Source organism: Aulostomus chinensis, chromosome 6, assembly GCF_037954235.1.
Source record: "Aulostomus chinensis isolate RoL2024-O1b breed Wild chromosome 6, RoL_Achi_v1.0, whole genome shotgun sequence".
Classification (NCBI taxonomy): domain Eukaryota; kingdom Metazoa; phylum Chordata; class Actinopteri; order Syngnathiformes; family Aulostomidae; genus Aulostomus; species Aulostomus chinensis.
Window position 1 is genome coordinate 30,120,690 of NC_141325.1, and position 22,229 is coordinate 30,142,918.

Sequence of the window (22,229 nt, forward strand, 5' to 3'; positions counted from 1 at the left end):
TCCAAATCCTTAATATGTGGCCTAATCCTTCTCACTCATAATTTACTTCTAATTATAATATTCATTCCCAGCTTTGTGCTCTGGAGGCTTCCAGATTCCAGTAGCAAGATGCTAACTGATGGACAAAGATTGGCTTTTCAGATATTTGTGATGTCACCTCTCTCCTCTCCAGTCAGATTGTCAGTGGGGTTTTTTTTCCCTCCACTTTCATTCGTGAACATGAGAACTGCCCTCTGGTGCTGATTCTGCACAAACGTTCTCTACTGTAAAGATACAACACTCAACTATGGGAGCAAGAAGCCTGGAGGATGAGCAGCATGGCAGTCGCAGTCGGTGCATTAAAGGATAAAATGTAGTTTCAAGAAGGCCCTTGGGTGCATAATTATCCCTAGCAACAGTGCATTGATGTGAGGGACAGTGTAGGAATATAAATGTTCTAATATTCACCAAGAATGCAACCAGAGGAGGGTTAAGAATTTAAAAAAGATATACTTTTATTAAGTTTAATAAGTTGTACTAAATAACATACAACCAGACCTGGATACATATTCACACCCAATCATGCACTTCTTTATAGAAACAGAAACATAAGACATCATAATCAAGGTCGTTTACTCATACGACACAAAAAGAAAGAAACAAAAAAAAAACGGACGTTTAAAAGTAAAGAACGTCTCACTTTGGCGCCACCCAGTGGTGGAATGAGGAAGGAGCCTGTCAGACGCAGAGGACGCGAGCTGGAGGCTGACTGACACCACCACCCTCAGTAAAAGTAGACCCACCAAGTAATGGGAAGTAAGCTTTAATAACAGAAATGTTCAACATATAATCTCCACTTTGGAACAACAGAACAAGAGTTTCCTCTCCAGATACTTCCTGGAAACGAATGAAGACAGTTTATGTATTTAGAATTGAGCTTTTCTCGTGAAATTATTGATAAACCCTGTGTGTTCAGCATCTTTAATCTGCTGCTCTCCGCCGTTGTTCTTGATTTTCGTTTCATTTCAGTCCTGCATGGAGAAACTGCACGTGCAGATGCTGAGTTATGATTTTACTTTTCTTCTGAGGACATGGAGCCTCTGACAGCAGCAAACCAACAGCCACGGCTGCAGCCCCCAGGCCTCTCAGTGCTGCACCTTGCTAAATGCAAAGAGCAAAACTATGTCCAAAAATGTAAATTTTAAGCCCCTTTTTATGCCTAATCTTCCTTTCGTGGTTCCACACCTATCAGACTACAATCTGTTATGAAGTCGCGGTCATTCCGAGCTGAGCAGAAGTTCGAGCTGTAGAGAATTTGCACGACGCAGGGCGAGCAACAGGGTGACGGCGAGGAGCTCCAGCGAGGCTCTGGTGCTGCTGGGCTTCGCATCATGAACGATTGAAGCGCGCTCCCGAGACTTCAGGTGAATGAGAGGGAAGAAGAGGAGCGGGATACGGTTCACTGTGCGTCGCGCTCCAGAGGAACAATTAGAGGAAAATGAGTTGTGTTCCGTCGCTTGGGGTGCATGTTTTTATGACAGCGTGTCTGCTCTTCGTGATGGGATGCGTTGCCCAGAAAGTAAGTTGACATTTGTCCACTGCAAAAATAACAGCAGCTTTACCTCAAGCCCCACTGAGTGCAGCCGTGCTCACTTGTGCTGAGAGTGAAGGCACGAACTTCCTTCATAAATCTGGATAATTAACGATTGTTTGCATGCGGGTTAAATATCTGCCCTCCAGGAACACGAGGGAAGCTGTCGTCAGGAAACATGAGGAAGACTTTGCAATTCGGCGTTGGTCTGATGCATGAAAGAACACTTGTTTCAGCTGCATTTGATGTTGAGTCTGGTTGCTCTTTTCTTTGAACCAATTTGTATTTTCCAAAGAACGGAACGGTGCGTAATACGAAGCAGTTGGTTCATGCTGATCATTTTGCACTGTGCAGCTCCTCTGCTCGATAACATTCATGCCGACTTCGTCAGAGGAGCATTCTGCTTCAGAAAACACTTTACTTCATGGATCACACCACGGAAAAGTTGGCCTGGTAACGGATAGCACATCTAATTTACATTTTTTTCAAGCGAGTTTTGCGTAACTTGTGTTTGAAGGCAGAGTAACGATACATTACCTCCCTGCTGTTGAACTATAAACTGTGAGGGAACCAAATGTGTCGGGGATGAAGAGATGATGGAAGCAGGCGTGAGAACTGAAATGATCTGTGTTCATAAAGCGTGTTGCCCGCACATGCAGCCTGGTCACAGGAAAGGAGCTGAGATGTTGCCTTTTTACTGGGTTCAAGTTGCTTTTTATATCTCAACAGAGGGAAGAGTATTTCCTCTCCATGCTGACCTCCTCTTGCTCACCTTTACTGAGAGCTATGAAAATGGTTTTTGGCACATTTTGTCCTCTCCATATTTCCATGGCACTCGCGTGTTTTGATGGCTGCCTGTCACAGGGTTGAGGAATGGCATGCAGGGTCCCAACTGCTCAAATGAGAACCACATTGACAGCTTGTTAACCTTAAGTTGTACTCTCCTGCGCGCCAAGGCCGACTGCCAGGCTGTGCCTCTGACTCGTTCATGGTCAGAAAGTTCTGGCTTTTGCTTCTCCAGGGTGTTTTCTCCTCCGACCGGCTGTCGGTTGCAGCTCCTTCGTAGGCAGTGAGACTATTTTATGACTGATTTTGGCCAACAGCTGATATTTACCAGTGTATCAAAACAATTTTTCCGTGATTTTCACATTTTGTACATTGAAAAATACTTTTAAAACGGTAAGAAATTATTATTTTTCTTTATTTCCAAAGCAGACTTATGACAAAACTATAACTCCTGCTTGTTGTTGCGTCATCATACGTGATGATGATGATGATGATGATGCACGAAGAAGATGAGACATGAGCAGAACGGTGGACGTGAATGTCGTTTCAAAATGACCGAGACACGCTGACGTTCACTTCCAGTCACCTGGACCGTCATGTTTTTGTAGGCGAGCAGAAATAAGAACTTCAGCGTTTCACTGCTTGGAACTCACACCGTAACACTTTTGTTTTTTTAATTAAAAGGGGATTTGATCGCTTCGTGTCGCCTCCCGCCGCTCCAGGACGGCGCTTTGCTCGACACTTGTGTGCTTGTGCATAGTTGCGGAAACGATATTCTGAGGGTCTTGGAAATGAGCAGCAAACATTCACACGTATTTTCCTGCCAAATGTTGTTGTGGTGAAGCATCCAAGTTATAAACAACATCCATCATTCTCTGCTGTCGGTTCATGTGTGCTGCAGCGCGAGGTCCCTGGGAGCGCCAATGGCTGGTGTCATCACACACAAGGATTACCCCCGACACAGATCACCAACCGGGCTTCCACCTGTCACCAGTCGTCCTCTTCCGCTGATGGAGAATGGCGGTTCAGCAGCACAGTTCTTAGAACTAGACAACAAAAGCCCTTGGTATATTGAATTGTCAGCGTCTCCAGCTTTAGTTCCTGTATGCATAGGGTGCTCACTATCTTTGCAATTATCTGCCTGAGGGGGCACGGTAAATGATGGCTTTGTCCTCCGCTCCCCTTTTGTATTAAGTTGATTTTTGGAACAGCATAAACAAGCTCGGAATTTACTCAGGAAAAAATGGGAGGCATTCAGGTCTGTCAGTTCTCAGTTGTGCGATGTGGACCAGAGAGTGGGCTTGTTTTGTTGTCCTGCTCTGTCCTCCAGGAGGTTTTACTTGTGATGGGAAGGGGGCACATTCATCTCTAATTGAAGGGAGCTGCAGGACCTCGGTGAACCGGGAATTCACTTATTCCTCCCTGAATCACCCGGCAGCAGATACACAAAGTCTGTCAACAGATAAACATGCGACAGGAGCTGCAACAATAGAAGCTGAATCCTCTTTGCTGCAGTTGTAGCGTGTGAGAGGCCGCTGCGCTCGCTGTGGGGGGACGTTGTGGGTTCATGTCGTACGTTTTGGATTTCTACATAAAAAAAAAAATCCTTTCTTTGGAGGAGTCTGGTGCCAGTAGTTGTGATGTTGCAGGATCCGAACTTAAACAGCGTCAGATTCCACTTTTGTTTTTCCAGAGGTCACTGTGAGTGCATCGTATGAAGGTGCTGAGAGGTCCTATGGGGGGTCATACGAACAAGCACTGCTAGCGTCTCCACAGCCCAATGGGTTCCTCTCCACCACGGGCGACTCGTCCCCTCGCTGCCATGAACGCACGCTCAGCTGGAGCTCCACACGCACCGTGCTGCTGCTGAAGATGCACGCCAGCGCGTGAAATGCACCTCCGTCAGCTCCTGACATGGCCGCCACGTGTCGTGAGGTGGACCGATGCTGATGTTTACAGCTCACGGCAGCTGATGACGGAATACGATGCAGATACTACTGCTAATTTTCTTTATTTTCTTTGATAAAATGCAACAAAGTAATAATAACAACTTATTTACAAAATGGCTGAACCTGCACTGCAAAGTGATCACTTTTTTGTTCAGCACCTCGTCGCGCTGCTGTCCTTTTAAAACAATTAAAGTTACGCTGCCCTCAACTTGAGCGGACGCAGGCCCTTCATCTGCCTGCAGAATGGCATGAAATTTGGCCGCCTGCTGTTGTGCCAGCTTGTTAATCGGCGTCATGAGATCAGGCATCAGTCAGTTATTTAAAAAATGCCAAACATTGGACCTCTAAAGGTGTGTTGTGTAAATGAGTGGTTTATGGGACTCCAGTGCACAGCTGTTTTTTGAAGTTAGAATAAAATGCTTTAAAAGTGGGTTTAGATATTCGAAGATTTTCAGTCACAAAGGAGCTACACACTGGACGCAGAGACAGAAAATGTTTCTGGTTTCAGTTCATAAGAACGCACTGAAAAATGAGTTTGGCAGTTTTTCTGCTGTGATTGCACTTGGAAGTGTTGCATCCATCTAGACTCTGATTGATAGCAGTGTAACTGTGCAGCCCTGCTGGGTTTGGCTTGTCACCGAGGTGTTGCCCTAAGACTAATTATCATGGATGCATTCGTTGGGTTACATTCCAAAATCTGGAAATGATTTCTCCAAGCGGGTTGGAAACCACCGAGGAGATAAGGCCACGATTCACCGCAGGCTCGCGTTCACAGCCACCGCAGCAGCAGAAGCTGTTTCTACAGGAAATATGTCAATGGGTTTACATCACAAGCATGGGAGGGCGAGCCGGTCCCCCTGCCCACCCAGTCACATATCTGTGCAAGTTTGAGCGCCACGGCGGTAATAATTTCCAGCATTCCACTTCCCCACGCAGGCTAAAAACAACATCCCATGATGGCTCAGTAAATAAAATGTTGATCAAACATGCTTGAGCTCAAAGGGGCCTTTCATAAGTCACTCATAATGCACACAGTGATGAAAATGTGCTGAGCCAGCGCTCCGGTGGCCAATGAGGGCGACCCTTGAAATGCCTGAGCTTAATCAGGCCGCCGCACCAGTTGTTTGTAAACTGGCTGTGGGCTGAACGTGCAGCCGCGGCCACGAGCCCACCAGGAGAGCCTCTGACATCACAGGGCAGATATGTGGTCGGTCCAGAGCTCGAGTGTCGGCGCGTTCCGCAGCTGCGAGGAATGACCTGACTGGAGCGTCTTCTCCGCCGCCACTTTCACCGGCGCCGTGGAAGCAGCGCCGAGGCAGGGGGCAGTCACTGAGATTGAGTTGCAGCAGCTTTAATCCCTGCTAACGGTTCTGCTGCTCTCACACGCTCATCCCTCTCGCACCGTCTGTAAACTGCACTCACGTCACAGTGCGCTTCATGGAAAGTGAGGAACCGAGTATTTTCTGTTTCCTCTTGTGAAGTATGTGTGAGGTCATCGAGTCGGGGCCCCGCGGCTCTGGAATCACCTGCCTGACGACATGAAGTCCTCTGAACACATTCTTTTATCAGACGGCCTCGGCAGCTTCCACCACTCTTGAACGATCTCTCATCCTCTGTGACTCTCGTCTCTACTCACCTTGTTGTTTTGCAGTAATCGCTGTATATCAAAGCGGTTTTATGAACGTAGTGTTTCCATCAGTAGTATTTGTGATGCTGCGCTTGTTTGCAGCAAGAAGTCTTAATCCACCCAGGCATTTGATGTATTCATCATTTGTTCAACTCCATGTGCTTCACGTTCAGAGGTTCAAGCTCGTTCGACCCGAGCAGGTCCAGATATCAGATCATTGCTAAGATTTGTCTCATTGCAGTTCAGCTTCACAACAAGAAGATCGTACATTTTTCAGTTTATCATCATTTTTTTATATCGGAAGTGTACTTGACGGAAAAGTACACCGCATTACTTCAGCAGTGTCGGAAGTATTTTGATCAACTCCATTAATAAGAGAGAGCAGATCTGGAGCAGCTCCAGACTGCGGATGTGTTGGTGTCAGTCTGGAGTGGAGGAGTGGAGTGCAGTTGTAATGCATCCTGAGTGGACTGCTGCTGCCAAAGCGTTAGCCTGTGAAGCAGTGTCACTTTTCTCCTCCAGTAAACAGGGCTGGTGAGGATTCCTGCCCCCTTTTGAGGGGCCCGCCTGCCTGTTTATGAGCCAGATGAGTGTGTGTGTGTGTGTGTGTGTCCGCGCGCTTCAGCAGAAGCCAGCTCATGTTGCAAAGTTTTCACAGTGGTGTCGTCAGCCTGGGTGGTTTAAAAACATCCCTGTTACTGCTGGCTGGGGCTTCTGTTTTGTCAAATAAAGGTGAACTGACAAGTCGTGCTTTTTGACGTCACTCACTGCCCATACGCCTGACACTGTGAAAAATAAGCTGAGAAAAAAAGAAGCTAAAAACATGATAATTAAGGAGCCACTTTAGCTCTGGTGCTACTAGCACAGCAGTGACGTTGTAGTTTAACTCGCCGTGGAACGTGACCGAAACACCCTTTTTCCTCCTCGTTTGAAAAGAAGTACCGATGCAACATGAATAGCTTAGAACAATACGGTTTGTTGGAGGCCTCCGGGTAATGACAGCAGCTGGTCTGATGTTTCACTGAACAAGTCATTCCAGCCCATTATGAGCTCAGTTGATCTACTTCTGTCTAGGAAAGCCTCTGTCACTGGCACAACTGGGGCGCAATGACCAGCCGCCTCTTATGTAAACTTTCAACTTGCCTTGGACTTATTAGCATCACTTCATTAAAATATTATCTGCCCTCCCCGTCCTGGAGTGGCTCACCAAAACGGCACTGCGGCCCATTGTTTGCCATGAGAAAAGGCATCCTTGAATAATTAGCGGCCTGCCAGTGGAGCGGCCTGTGATGTAACAGAACTGAGATGTTTGGCATTATAAGAATGTCCCATTTCCATTCGACACTGTGGCACTTTGGGGCCCCTTCATGTGTAGTCTACCATGCAGGTCCCGGGGTGCCGGAGACCTCCCGGCTGCTTGATCTTGGTGGGAGAGATGACGAGGTCTCTGTCCACGACACGGTTGTCTTTTATCACATCATTTAAAAGACCATGGATTTATACTCCGTGATCATTCACGGCGGCTATTTGGAAGAGTTTAGGTCTGTAATAATCATGACAGCACACAGCATGAAATGTGTCTCCAGGACAAGATAAATGAACACACATGTTCTCCGAGCACTGATCGTGTTTCCTCGGAAAAGGGGACACAGTGTCCCGTCCCTCTGTCTTGCCCCCAATGTGAAGTGGTCATTGCGCAACCTCGCCGCAAACACTCGGACCCCTAAATTGGTTTACAATTCAATTAGATTGAAGTTGGCTTATGGCAAGACTGAGAGCACAAATTATGTTGCCAAAGCATATTAGCGCGCATGATGCAAACATTATCAACATATGTAAACACAATTAACAATAACACAAAGGATGGAGGAAGTGAGGGGCTGTGGAGTAAATCAATGACTTAATGGTCCTGTGGGACAGGGGGGAGTCGGACTGGAAGTGCCCACTGGTCACTTAGCTAGAGGAAGGTTGTTTTTTTGGAAAAAATATATGTCTCTTTTCAGCTCTTTGTCTCCTCTTCCCTGGGTGGTCAAGTCTGTCTGTACTGCTTTACTTCCACTGCCAGTTTGCTCCCACTCAGTCTACTTGGGAAGCGGCCTCCTCGGTTTCGTCTCAGCTACTCAGCGGTCAAGTAGGTTGTCTGTTTAGCTCTAAGTCTTAAGTCGTGTTCTGGTAATCTAGATTTGGTTTTTCTTTGATTTTCTGGTCGTCCTGAAGCTGAGGCTTAGTGGCTGATAAGGAATTCCATCTGGTGTCCTCTGTTTTAACTTTCTTAGGTCTCGTCCCTGTTCTCCGTCTGTGAGGTCAAGTGCTGGTCTGACCCTGACCCTGGGCCTGGACCTGAGGCTGGCAGTAAAGCTGTGGCATTTTCCATACATTCTTTTATAATGGTAAATTCGTTGTTAGCACACTCACTAATAGTAAAGCTGACACTTACAACTCCAGCGTTGTCCTGATGCGTCGCTGTGTTTGGACTGCGTGAAGGTCACATTGTTCCAGATGTTCCAATTAGGTGATCCTGGTAGTGCCCAACATTACCAGTATGACTGTTGAGGAGGGAGGAACTCAGATGTCCCGGGGGAGCCGACTCAACCTCTCCAGCGTCAGCGTCTCTGAGTCTCCTCCATGGTGGCCCGGCTGACAGTCGGCCCAGCCTCAGGACAAGAGGGCTCGGCTCTCTCTCTGTTGGCCAGTTTCTAGGAGTGAGAAGTGCAAGAGCTGCAAGTCATGCTGTCATAAAATGAACTCCTAATGTTGATGACACACTTTTTGGAGTCAATTGTGCCAAACTTGTTGAGAGATTTGATTTAAAGCTAAGATTCATTTTGGGGCCATGCAGATGTAACCCATCAACACATGTTTTCCCGTGGTAATCAAACAATCCTGTCAAAGATATGGGATGATTAACGGTTTAACAACACATGATAGTGTTGAAGAGGCTCATCCAGGGGTTGCCGGTACAGCCAGCCTGAGTAAATGGTCGGCTGGGCTGATTACTGGGTGTTTGAGATTATCTGCTTCGGCTGATGCTTTCGTGCACAAGGCTGATTAAAAGAATTAACTAAAAGTATCTGTAGACGAGCGAGTCTGCGTGCAGCCTCATCAGTGTGGGAGCTGGGGAACAATGTTAGCGCTCCCCCTTGAGTCCATCGTGCTTTTCTGCATTCCACAGTCAGAGGCTCTCAGGCGCTACTGGCTATTTTTCTATTTTGAGGAAATCTATAATGAAGTGTTGACATAATTTTCTTTGGGATCAAACAGATGCTGGGTGCTACTGCGCAAAGTAATACTGTTCATTTATTTAATTATATTTATGTAGTTTTAATATAAAAAAGCAAAACAAAACAACCACTAGCACCACCAGTGGCTAGGCTAACCCTGCTAACACTAACACTCTAGCAGTGTTCAGTTCAAATACTGAACCCACTGAGAGTTCCTGCTGCTCTCCAGGCGTTGGTTGAGGTCGTGTCAACCGCTTGTTTGAGCAGGTTAGGCTACGTGGTGGAGGCTGAGTCAGGAGTTGGCGAGTAACTGTTCACGCTCTGCTCTCACCCCATGCTGCGTGCTCGTGTTGGTCTCCGCTCAGCAGTACACAGGATAATCAGTTAGCATACGCTATTACTTGGATACGCAGGACTACAGAGGGTATTGCAGACATCTGAAACCAGAAGAAGTGTGAGGCTTAGCTCACCGCCGTACCTTAGCTCTGTACTTGATGATTGAATTCCCACTTCAGAGGTCGTACAGGTGGTGTTCATTCCTGAGGAGTCCTGGGAAAGGAAGCCTGCCACTTGCAGAAGCGTCTTCTAAATGCTGTATAATCATCCCGTTGGTTTTTGGTCGAGGGAACTTATCGCCATGCAACCTTTCATGTTGACCTACAAAATTACCACATCCCTGCGGCGCTCTCCACATGCGACCCAGGACAGTAGGCTGGTTGATGCTCGGTTCTCTGCAGACGGAGCTGAGGGGATTGTAAACAGTAGTCAGAATGTGGTCATGGACAAACTATTTGATGACGCCATTTATGAATGACTCCCCAAAATGTTTGTTTTCTGCATCATTTATAAAATCTTTGACATTTGTACACACTGGTCAGCATATATGTGGAAAAAGGAACCGACCCATAAATCCTGACGTTTAACGTGACTCAGCTGTCACAGAAAGTTCAATGCATTTGACAACAGTACTACTGTTTGTAAATGGAATTAGAAAAACTATGGCTTGTACTTTAGTAAGCTGCTTAATCTCCTTCACACACAGGCATTTTAGGGTGGCTGCATACTTCAGTTGCGCATTTCTTGGAGATGCAAAGAAGAATGGCAAGCATTTCATCTGTCAGGGTCATGTTTAGGCCGGCGCTGCTACTCGCTGAGGGCTCACCCACAGCTCACTGTTCACGACTGTGTGATTCCACAGCTTTTAAAGGGAAATTAAACATAATACTTAAACTTGTCCAGTCGCTTGTTGTGTCTTTGAGGGTATGTTTGTGATTCAACACCACCAGTATATTGCAGCATGGTTGGTGAGGGGGCCACTGGCACCGTCAGAGTAGCAGACTTTACACACATTCCAGTGCAGAGCGGAGCGGCGCAGTCTGGATATATCAGATTTAAATGCTGGATGTGAATATTTCATTTCTCCTGGAAGAAAATACTAACCTGTGAAATCACAAATATTAAGTTGGCGATGTGAGTGGCTCTTGAATAACTTGGGGGGGGGGGGTTGTTTTGATTTCTCCTTTTAAATTTGCTTTAGAGATCTTCTGACGTGATTCTGCTTGGATTAGCGAGATGTCTGTAAACCTGCTGCCTCACTCTGTAGCCGTGACATGTAGCAGAGCTGCAGAGGCGCGGGATGCACAGGAGGCCATCGCTCTTCTGCCTGGTTGATGGTGGTAATTTTGACCTGATGATCTAAGAGGGTGGAGCAGACAATAAATAAAAGTAAATGCAGAATCCTTCCAGATGCGATACATCGCACAACCAACAGAGCTCTCATCCACTTCCACAGGTCATGTGGTCCTCTTTGACCATTCAGACTGAGCCTGGCTGTGATGCTATCAGCTATACCGCTCTAGAGAAGGCTTTTGGTTGGTCTCCTATGACCTGAACAACTGGTCCTCATCTCTCGTCATGATTGAAAGCTACATGTAGAATTTGTTGCGTGAAATATGCTGACATAGGAATGCCTCTGATAAATGGATTCTCCACAGAACGCTCAGCGTTCCGGTCTGGCTCCATAGACCGATGTCCCTGTTGCCCTCTTTCTCCCTCTCAGCTCCAACTGCATTCTCAAAGTGATCTCGAACTTTTAGCCCAGTGTGGAGCACAAGCTTTGCCCGCGGGTGTTTGTGTGTTACCTGTCTGGCACGGGGGTCTGCCAGTCTGGGTCATTCCCACAGTCCAGAGCAGAGGCCAACAGGAAAGTTCATAAACACACAGGCCTCCTACAAAGGTCTGGTGCTTAGCTCCCTGGCCGAGCCGCACATCTGCCTCTGCTTAAGCCCCAGGTCCCCCTACATCCCCACACACCTGGGAAGAATTACAGCCAGCATGTTTGAAGAAATAGCCTCCCCCGGGTCACCCAGGCAAGCAATACAGGCAAAACAGGCTTTGATATCAAGGCGGAAGAGCAGGGTTGAGTAGTTCAGTTCTAGCTGGTTTATGTCAGCCATCAGACTTCAAGTCCAGTGCATTATTTGACAGAGATGTGGACTCGAGTCACGTGACTTGGACTTGAGTCAGACTCAAGTTACAGCCTCTACCCGACAGTTTAATAAGACTTGCAACTGGAGTTTGACTGTTGCACCAATGACTCAAAAGCCCAAAATGTTCAAGTGTTTAGTGAATCAACTTGACTCCCCGATTGAAGAGAGGAACGAGGAACATGTGGCCAAAGAATGTTACCTTCACATCCCAAGAGCAGACGATGATTAGGAACTAACAACAAAACTGAAATATCTAAAACATGTGGCTCGATCTCACAGGGACAAAAACGACCTCCTACTTTCATATTTGCACAAAGAACAGTTTGTCACTCGTACTTGATAAGCTAGCAGTTTGCCAACTGGTCAGCGAATGTTAAATGAGACCCTGTCCTGGACTTTGAGGGAGTGCAATAATTACAAAACATTGCTGGGGTCGTTCATCCCCACTGGAGTCACTGTCCAGTTATGAAATTTTGTAATAAATCTTAAAGATTGTGAGTTGTGACTTGACTTTGTAACTGTCAGTCTTGGCTCAGAGAGTCCGTACTTGGGACTTGAAGAATTAAAGGGATGAAAATCAAGCATCTTCTCTCATAGTAAAGAAGTAAAACAGCTTCATTTGTGTTTTGTCTTTTAATATTCAAAAGTTCACGAAAGGTTCTGTGCACTGACCAAAATCATTCACCCCCTGAAAAAGTTGGAAAGATGGCTCAAGGTTCAAATGTGCCTGAAGGACCCTAAGACCTGAACGGTGCTCAGTTTTCTCTCTTGGTGCTCTCTTGTAAGGGTTTCAGCCTAAGAATATGAATGTGATTTTGGAACCAGAGGCTTTCTGGTTTGCAGTTCCAACTGCCACAACGGATCTCCAGCTTCTCCAAAAGGCTGCAGCAGGTGCCTGATAGGAACTAAGAGAGAAGCTGTTTCTCTGATAGGAGCGTTCAGTGTTTGCTGATGATGGTCAGGCCACTGGTTGAATATGAGGCCTCTCTCCTCCAGGTGGAATGAGGTAAGTGGGATGTTTTAGAAATGGTTTCTAATTTCAAGACGAATAACACAAGGACTCTCATATAATTGCAGGTGTACTTTGACTGCGGTGCCAAGGTGGATGTGGTGGACGTCCAAGGACTGATTCTGTCCCCTGGCTTCCCCTACAACTACTCATCTGGGACACACTGTGTTTGGCAGTTCTTTGTGCCTGTTGATTACCAGCTCATTCTGGAGATATTTGACTTTGACGTGTTCGAGAGCCATGACTCTGCTGCACAGTACTCTGCTGTTTCTAATCTTGAAGAGGAGGAGCGAGATGAAGAAGTGGTGTTCTCACCTGGCAGCTTTGCAGCAGATGAAACTTCATCAGCAGATAAAGATCCGACGCTTGTGAGTGTTGGGGACGTCACAAAGACCCCACAGTCCTCCCAAGACAGTGAGGTGAAGCAGGTGGTGGTCCAGGAACAGTCCACCAAGATGGAGCTAGCCAAAGTCTCAAACTCGGCCAAAAGGTCAGCAGATAGTTCTTTGCCTCATTCTGCCGCTTTCCTCCTCCCTGGGGCTGGGCTACCTGGCGAGAGGGCCGTCAACACTGCCTCCTCGTCTCACTTTAGGGTAGAACCCAGCATTGTCACGGAGGAGACCACCGCTGCCTTGCCCCTCGCCACTGACACCACTGCTGTGAGCCCTGAAACCCAGCAGTCAGTGCTTGACGCTTGCCCCCATGATGTCCTCTATATCTCAGACCTCATCACCTTCTCCTCCAGGTTCTGCGGGTCCAACCGGCCCCCCAGCAGCCAGCTGGTGTTTGGCTCCAACCAGGAGATGGTGGAGGTCATCATGGAGCTCATCACCACTACTCACTGGGGTCGGGGTTTTGCTCTCCTCTTCCACTACCACAATCTGACCAAGCCAGGGGGGGACTGGCGGACCTTCGCCCCCGCGGCCTCCAAGGTGGACTCTCTGCTGGCTGCTGTGAGCGGAGCTGCCTTCTTTGCCATGATACTGACCAGCGCCCTCTGCATCATTTTCAGGTAAACCTAGTAAAATAACTGTCAGCTTAGACGAGAAAAAAAAAAACAAATGATGCAGACAACTTAACATTTTTAGGTTCGTCGAAAAATAAAAGCGACTCAAAAAGTAATTCAACTATTTTAAATTCTTTTAGCCCTTCATCATCTCTGAGGACAAATTCAACCATCCAATAAAAGAAGGCTCTTATTTACCGATGGACGGCAACAAGGAGAATATCAGCTGATGTGTCTCCTGTTAAACTTTACATGTATTGCGTGTTTACTGGGGTATGTCACACACGCTAACATGTCTCGCCACCATAGCAGCGAGGCTGGAGGGATGTGAGTTTGCCGTTTGGTTCAGAGTCAAACATCCTGATGACTAACAAGCTCTGTTTTGATGATATAATGAAGCTGGCTTCCATTAGCTGAGTATGAGTAACAGACCGATGAGACAAAGCTTGCCTCCACACAGGGAAGCGTCAGCGCTGGAGCACGTTAATCACTAAAATCATTTTTAAATATTCCTCCAGTTTTCTGTGCTGAGATCTGTGGATTCGTCTTCGGTGGCTGAACGTTTGTCATGCACCCAACAGCACGTTAGCGTAGCGCTGTAAGCATGTTTGCATGCAGATGTTAGCATTAGCTCAGATTGTGGCGGCGTTTAAGTATAAGACGGCTGATTGTAGCTGGACTCAGAACAGTTATGAAGTCTGGTTTGGTGATAAACCTTCAGATTTTTGTTTTTGCTTTGCTTCCTGTTGGTTTGTTTGTTTGTGCTGAGGTCAGCAGTGAGCCTGCTCCAGTCAGAGCTCACGTCCCAGGATAGGAACCTTACAAGACTCCCCTCAGTCTACAACATGTGGTGATTTTATTTAATACCAGAAGCTGCTGTCCAGGATGTCTGACTTTTTCTCTCAAATGCACACTTTGTACAGCATGTTAGCATAGAATCTGGCCTAAGCTGTTAGCATTTAGCTCAGATCGCAGGAACTGTTAGGAGTCTGGTTGTGCTTTGTTTGTTTGTTTGTTTGTATTCAGCTGAGTCCTCCATGAATGTTCCTGAGAAAATCCATAACTCTTATCTTGAATGAAATTGGGCCCGTAAACGCACGCACCTGCACACACACAGTCAGGCGTCTGTGTTGTTGACTCAGTTGGAAGCCCGCGTCCCTGATGTGGTGACCCTCTGTGATTAGTTGGGTTTGGCAGCGACTGCGCGACCTCCTTGATGTGGCGCGTTCTTGCCAGAGATGCCAGGCAGGGCATTCAAGGTAGAGCACCTGGCATCAATTCCAGCACACAAAGACACAAAGGTTGCGTGAAAGTGAGCGGGCGGGGAACCGGGGGTAAAAAAAGGACGATAAGGAGAGGTAAAACTCAGTGTGTGCAGTGAGTTAGCGCTGTCAGACTATCAAAAGGTATAATGGGTTCCCTCCTGTCCGTCCCAGGGGACAATGACGACGAGGTGAGGGGACGTTTGCTGGTTTGTAACACCGTCTGCATCACACAGGACGGCTCTTTAACCTTCTGAACAGAACTCTGGAAAGATCTGCGTCAGTGTTGGTGGAAACAACAACTAATGAAGATTTGTGCTCATTTCAGTGTCAGCTCAGAGTCTCCACCTCATCTGTCAGGCGCTGTAACTCCACAGGTTCTCACTATTAATGACGAGGAAATTGGGAACACGTGTTCAATAAAATGAAAGTGTGATTAGCAAGAACAACAACCTGAGTTATTATTCACCAGCCAGGGAAAGTATTACCATGAAACACCCACGAGCAGCTTGCTTCAGTAGCTGTATTGTGCTGTAAACACAATTTAGTGGAAAACAACCGACCTGGCGAGCAAAGCGAGATCCCGCAAGTTTAAAGCAGCAGCAGAAAGAGATTAACTCCCGAGGTCCTCTGGTCAGAAAACGGCCTAAGGTGGAAGAGAGTCACAGCAGGGGTTCCCCTCAGTTGACCGGGGGCTGGTAATGGGCTCATTCAGCTGGAATTTTTAATAAGTGGGTACTTGTTCAAGTATTTCGGCATGCTTGGTTGGGTCATTTGGAGTTAAGAACAAACAGAAACGGGGCAGAAAATGGATGAGCAGGCAGTGATATTGATGAGGTTTAAGACAGCCTCATGATAAAATGGGTCAGTGGGCTTGATTTCCACGGACGTAAAATAACCTTACATGAACGGCCAAATTGGAGACGAATGAAAGCTGTTTCTGTCGGCCTGAGAGCTGCCAGGAAGAGAAACGCTGCTGATAAAGCGAGAACCTGCATCAAACATCCTGCAAACGGAGGCTGGATGTAAATGTGTGGCAGTTGTGTGTCTGCTCTGCTCAGTAACAACCACTGTGTGAACTGCTGGAGTTGTGGCTTTTGCGTGAGTGCAAGAGTGGAAAGATGAAGAGATCACTCAGCGCCACATCAGAGCGACTGCTGAGGGGGAAATAGCCACGGCAGAGGGCGCGCAAGGTGGTCGACCATCCGAACACTCGTGTCTGACGGCAGTTAGGTGGGACTGTGTCCCTCTCGATATGTGGACAGCTGGTGAGCACCAGAGGGATTTGGCCGATGCTGTAACTATCAGTTGAATGGCTGCGGTATTTTGTTTTCCAGACCCAAACTGTGTCAGAAGAGAGAGAACTCCTGCACGTCCGCCAACTCCCAGGTACTGACGACCTTTGCTCCTTCTCCCCGTGTCTCACGCTCTCTGCTCTTACATGGCGACCCTCAGTTAGAGCTTTACCTTACATCACGGGGTGTTCATCATAATAGGAGTGACCACCGAGGTCAGCTTACTCACGGCTGTGGCGCTGCGCTCCAGATCCTCACCTTCCTGGTTCCTGCTCACAGCCGAGTTACCTGATGTTGATGCAGGGAAAACAATTGTGAACACCACACTAATTTGAATCAGCATCAATGGAAACTGCAGAAACTGGGACAAGTATCATGAACAAGCCTCTACAAGTCAGAACGTACTTAAAAACTCATTTAAATGTCTGTTAAACTGAAAAAGTACAAACACAACGAACGAGTGCTTCTGTGAGATGTTGGATGGGTTGGAGTCGTGACTTCCTGTCTGGTGTGGTGCTGTGCTGCAGGTCCCGGAGGGGGTCCAGAACACGGGGGCGGAGGTCAGCGAGCTCCAGCTGATGGCTGAGAATCAGATCAGCGTGGAGGCGAGCAGAGAGGCGGATGACCCCGACAGCAGCTCCCCACGCACAGGTGAGGAGCCGCCCCGCATGTGGAGAGCCTCCATGGCTGACGTCATTAGGAGGAGGATAATTCATATCTAAATCGTCAATTTGCTTCGTGATGGCATCAATTTTGGTTTACATTTACAAAACATGTTTGTTTGTTGTCTACAATCATTTTAGGAATTACAGTAATACCTTCAGGAATCTAAATCTGACCTTCATTCATTTTCTGGCAGCGAACTGATCGGCTAGAGTCTTAGTGCAGTCATTGAAGAGTGAAGGTCTGGGCTCTGAGGCATGCGCCTCCGTGGCTGCCGGGATTTTCATCAGACTTTCTTCTAGCTGCTCTTTGTTTCTGTGCTCCTTCTCTTCAGCTTCTTGACGTGGCCTCCAGTGTATGCAGGTCACAGCTTTCCTCACTTAATGTCTGTGGTGGTTCTGTAAAGGAGCACCGCTGTAGTTTAGAACCCTGATCTGAGACCAGTCTAAAGGCTGGACGCTTGCATTAACCCACCGAGGAGCCAGGAAGTAGTCCACCTCCACCCACCCCACCCCCACCCCCACACACACACAGTGTCATGGTGCTAATGCTGAGTTTACCAACAGTGAGGGAACGAGATTAGCCCGTCACGCGTGTTGTTGGAGACGTTAGCACGTCCTCTCAGAGGACTGACACAAGCTTTGGAATTAGCATCACTGTTTGACTTCATTAAGTTACAAGTAGAACATGCAGAGTTTTCAAATATTCTTTTTTTCCCCCAGACTGAAGCGGAACCGAGCTCCAGAACTAGATTTCGTGAACTTGATGCTTCTTCTGCTTGTTTCCTCGGTCTTTGGTGCAGGCGACATTTCCCAGGATGCTGAGGTGGACCTCTCCTCCAGCGGCTTGATGGAACTTGACCTTGGTGCAGATGAGGTGTTCATCATATCGTCGGCCCCCAGCCCGAGCGGCCTGCCCTTCTCCCCCCACACAGTAAGACCCTTGATCCCAGCGTTGAACGACATGGACAGGAAATTAATACAGAGCTAGTGTTCACATAAGGTCTGCCATTCCAAAACTTTCCATCCGCAACTTTTTGTGTTATCCTGCTAACAGACAAACCAGCGCCAGCGATCACATGATCTCCTTGGCAGAAGTTTTAATGTCAGTAATATTCATTCCTGGCCTGTGAAACATTTCAGTCTGTGAATGCGAGGATCTGCTGTGTTTAGATGGACCGATTCACGGGCAGCATGGACGCTGGCGTTCCAGCAGATGTCATTTCATCAAGATTTTGCAGACTGATATTGAAAATAATCGTTATTTGCCACCATGGCAGGATCCAGAGCCGACGAGCCCCATGACAAGGTCACAAAGGAGCAGCCAACTGTAGCTGAACCTTTGATTGTCCGTCTTTATTGGTATCAGATGGCTGACTGCTAGTTAGCTTAGCGGCCAAGAACACCAGCGGTGGGGAGCGGTAGCAGACCGCCTCAGAGGTCATCAAATACTTTGACCAAGTGACTTGAGCACACGTCGGATTTTCAGTCGTTCATTCTGCCTCAAAGGAACACAAACAGGATTGTAGTGCAGGATCGTTGTCAGTGTCACTCAAACATGGCAGCGGCGATGGAGCCGGTTTGGCTCCGAGGGAGAATTCAAGACCGAATGCTTCCATGCTTCTCAGATCGTTCTTCCTCCTAAAAGTCACCTCTGAATCCCTGATGCTCCGCGGTGATCTGAAGACTTGAGGCCGGTGATCTTTTCTGGAGAACGGATTCATGATCCCACCAGCATCAGAGCTGATGATGCATTCGTGGCTCTGACTGGACCCCTGGTCCTTGTGAGACCCTGTTCCTGGCCTACATGGGATCCAGTCTACACCTATGAAAACTTAGAGGACCTAAGAGGGAAATGGGGACAATTAAAAGATGGCAGGAATGTTGAAGAAGAAGTGGATCAACCAAGCTTTTTCTTTCTCTGCACTCTTTTGTCTTCTCCTGGAATAAGAGTTGGCATAAAACAGTTCTGGCAGCTTTTTTGAAGGACTGGCAAGCTTCTGTGCAGCCTAGGCTAATGGAGTATTATCTACAGAGCCAGATTCCCAGCTCCAATTGTGTGTGTGTGGTTTTGTTTTGGTGTGTGTCATGCACGCTTTGGCACACAGTGTGTGGTCTTGCCTGTGTGTGTCCTCAATGCAGACGCTCATGTAAATAATGTTTGAGAAACGTTGCGTGGGTTAAGAGGAGCCGCGATCACCGGAGAGCACGAGTGTGTTGTTGCCAGATGGACTTCCGGGTCAGCGTGGCACTGTTCTGGTAGACGTGAGGCCTGTTTGGAAACATTTTGTTGCAGGTCGTGAACATTTCCATGCACCCTCCGCTGTTGCCCAAAATTCATAAATCAGAATCCAGCAGCCGAGCGTCTTCAGCGCCCCTGGAGGGTGCGGCCCTCTTCACCGGCGTGTGTGAAGCTGATTTGTCACCTTGTGTGTCGAACCTAAAAGTGCTCATTGTGTTCTCAGAGCTTAAGTGACCAAAAGAACACTTTATTTAAAGCCCTTGCTAAGTCTTGTCTAGACAAAGCTAGCTGTTAGTGACTCTGTAGGACGGATTACTCTGGGCTCCTTCTCCCACTGATGGGTGCAACCTCTAAAACCTTCCCCCTCCCCTGATTAATAGCAGCTGACCGATCAGGAAGGATAATGTGGTCGGCGTGCACACATCGCAGCTGTCAATCATAATTAGCCTCTCCTAGCTCCTGAGTCTCCAGTGATGGAAGAAGCTGTTCCAACCCCCCCCCCCCCCACCCTGTTCACTTGATAGCTTTAACATACTTAATAAACAATGAATGAGTTGCTACATGAGCCACACACACTCTGCTGGCCGGCTCCGTGCTGGAGCGAGCCAAGCGACTCGGTGCACTTCCTCGGTGCTAATCCATGAATGTAGAATACAACAACATGATCAGCGGGGAGAAGTGGAGCAGCTGCAGCGCTGCTTCATGTTCAAGCCAGGAAAGAATGGATGGGTGGAGGGCAGTTTGGGTGTTGCAGGTCCCAGTCCTGCATGTTGATGCTTGCCACCAGAGATGCGTGCCTCGTTCAATACAAGCTTGTTGCACCGTTCAGGCCATTGACCATTGTAGCTGCAGTTGAGTGCTTGAACATAATGCCACCTCTGATATGTGAGCTATTTGTGGTGTCTTCACTCCTAATTAGTTTGTTTGTTAGTTTGTTTTTTAAACTCCTGTCTTCCTTTATTCTGATTGATCTGACACGGCTAAGGACCTCCAATATGGCGGCCGGTGGATGCACCATACTCACCCTCTGCTGTTACTAAACATGGTGGTCTTCTTTGTTTCCCAGCCGCGGGAGAGGTTCCTGCGCCACAGTGATACTGGTCCCAGCCCAGCTGTTGACTGGCCCTCGGCAGACCCTTCCTCCTCCCCCAGCGGCTCCAGGCCGGCCAATGATGGTGCCGGCTGCGCCAGGCCGAGAGCGTGGAGCGTGCGCACCTTCCAGGACTTCCTCCCTCCACTGCCGCAGCTGCATAAGAAGTGGTGCAGCTGGAACTCCACCAGTCCCTTCACCAAGCTGGTGGACAGCGTCAGTAACGGAACCTTCGATATTGTGGTCTTGCAGGCTTACTGGGAGACCAGGACGGAACCGAGCCCTCACTCACTTTGATTACTATGTTTTCTCTACTGGGACCAGTCCACACGTCTGTTGCTGAAGGCCAATTGTTGTGTTGTTCCAGGCTCCATCCAGTCTGGTGGCCGACTGCAGGGGGAACGACAGCAGGAAGGTCGTCTCAGACGTCCACCTGGAGAATAAAGCAGACGACAGCACCATCTCTGACTCCTCCATCAGCAACGCCTCCTACCCGCTAGCGCAGCCCGCCCAAAGGCAGCGCCGTCTGAACTCCACCAGCAACCTACGGCGCTCCCGCTTCACAGGGCCTTGCTTCGGTCTGCTCTCTGGGACGGGAGACCCAGCCAAGATCCCTGGGTTTGCTCAGAGCTCCCAATCAGAACCAAGCCCCGGTTTATCCTCCTCCATCCAGGGTCCGATCGAGAGCAGCCAGGCCGCAAAGAAGCGTGATTTTCCAGGCGAGGGGGATCACATCAGCGTGCCTGTATTCGCCATCTCTGAGGAGGAGGACCGGCAGCCTCTGGTCTCAGCTGAACACCTGGACCAGACCTCCGCTTCTGCCGTGCTGAATGGACTGGTGAAAGGGACATTTGACGGGAAGAGGCCCTCCATCACGCCCATTAGCTCTGAGAGCCAGAGGGCCAGACCAGAGTGGAGGCCGTGGGGGAGTCAGGTGTCAGGGGGGGTTTGTCCAGTCCCTTCCAGTGCATCCACCTCCATGAGCCAGTCCATCAGCATCAACGACAGCCCACCGTCTCTCAGCCAGGCAGCAGTTCTGTGCAGTGTCACTAACCAGATATGACCAGACAAGCTGGAAGATGTTGGGGGAGAGAGCAAGACTCTGGTGGGCCACTGAAGCCTTTCTGAACTCCTGTTAGCGCCACTTTAATATATACATATATATATATATATATACATATATGTGTGTGTGTGTGTGTATATATATGTATATATATGTATACATATATAATCCTTCTGTAATTGCTCAAATCAAATGGTTACTACATATATAAAAAATATACTCTCGTTACTTTTTATTAATTTGTGTTTGGATGACGATGGAATAAAAGGCTGCTTCAGAGGCCAAGATATCGACTGCTTTGCTGGCATTAAGAGTCAAAAAAAGACGACCGACTGCAACAAAGAACAAAAGCGTATTTTTGAGAGTTCTCCAGGAACCCCAGCTCTTGACCAGGTTGATGCTTTCAGTGAGTTAGAACACTGAACCCCTGCGTTTCTCCTTCACTAGTTGGTGAGTGGATCGAGACCCTTCTTCCTGTCTGCAGCTCTTCATTCGTGATGTTTTTTGTCTTGTTTAACACAGGCTAATAAAAGTGAAGACTTGTTACCCAAAAGCGTTCTGTAAAGCCTAGATTGTGCAGCATTACTCAGTCGGACAGCTGATACTGGATTATAAAAGGGAAATCAAAATAATATAAAAGCATATATACTAATGTACACTGTTAGAAACCTGTAGGAACCAGCAATCATGATAGTATTTAAAATGTGTTGATGAGGACTAATGTAAAGTTTTAATAAAGACGGTCATTCACATGGTTGTGTACTTGGTCTGCTAGAGTGGGACGCGCTCGCCGGCTGCCTTTAGCGTCCATCAGGATCGAGTATCGGTAGTAGAATGTAGGAGATTGATTTCCTTCCTGATGTTTGACCACTTTTTCAATGTAAATAAATAAATGGACAAACTGAGAAAAACCGTTGGTTCTGCTGTGTTCACCTGTAACTTCCTCAGGGAAACATGG

General features: G+C 47.8%; 1 protein-coding gene across 2 annotated transcripts; it reads left to right on the forward strand.

Annotated features, from left to right (window-relative positions):
• Nucleotides 1-1,238: 1,238 nt before the first annotated feature.
• LOC147260746 (uncharacterized) lies at nucleotides 1,239-22,163 on the forward strand. Of its 2 annotated transcripts, XM_086207508.1 has the most exons (8): nucleotides 1,239-1,558; nucleotides 12,720-13,141; nucleotides 13,397-13,663; nucleotides 16,257-16,308; nucleotides 16,742-16,865; nucleotides 17,680-17,810; nucleotides 20,185-20,424; nucleotides 20,576-22,163. In XM_086207508.1, the coding sequence occupies exons 1-8, from the start codon at nucleotides 1,478-1,480 to the stop codon at nucleotides 21,269-21,271; spliced, it is 2,013 nt and encodes a 670-aa protein (XP_086063634.1). In that variant the 5' UTR covers nucleotides 1,239-1,477; the 3' UTR covers nucleotides 21,272-22,163. The 2 variants fall into 2 exon arrangements, with proteins under 2 accessions (XP_086063634.1, XP_086063633.1); XM_086207507.1 differs by having other exon boundaries at nucleotides 1,241-1,558; nucleotides 12,720-13,663.
• The last annotated feature ends 66 nt before the right edge of the window (nucleotides 22,164-22,229 follow it).

Bases quoted from the DNA above. Each gene is read 5' to 3' on its own strand.
- LOC147260746 (XM_086207507.1), top strand. From the start codon at position 1,478: ATGAGTTGTGTTCCGTCGCTTGGGGTGCATGTTTTTATGACAGCGTGT. The intron at 16,866-17,679 runs GTGAGGAGCCGC...TCTTTGGTGCAG, and splicing joins CAGCAGCTCCCCACGCACAG to GCGACATTTCCCAGGATGCT. The intron at 20,425-20,575 runs GTCAGTAACGGA...GTGTTGTTCCAG, and splicing joins TCACCAAGCTGGTGGACAGC to GCTCCATCCAGTCTGGTGGC.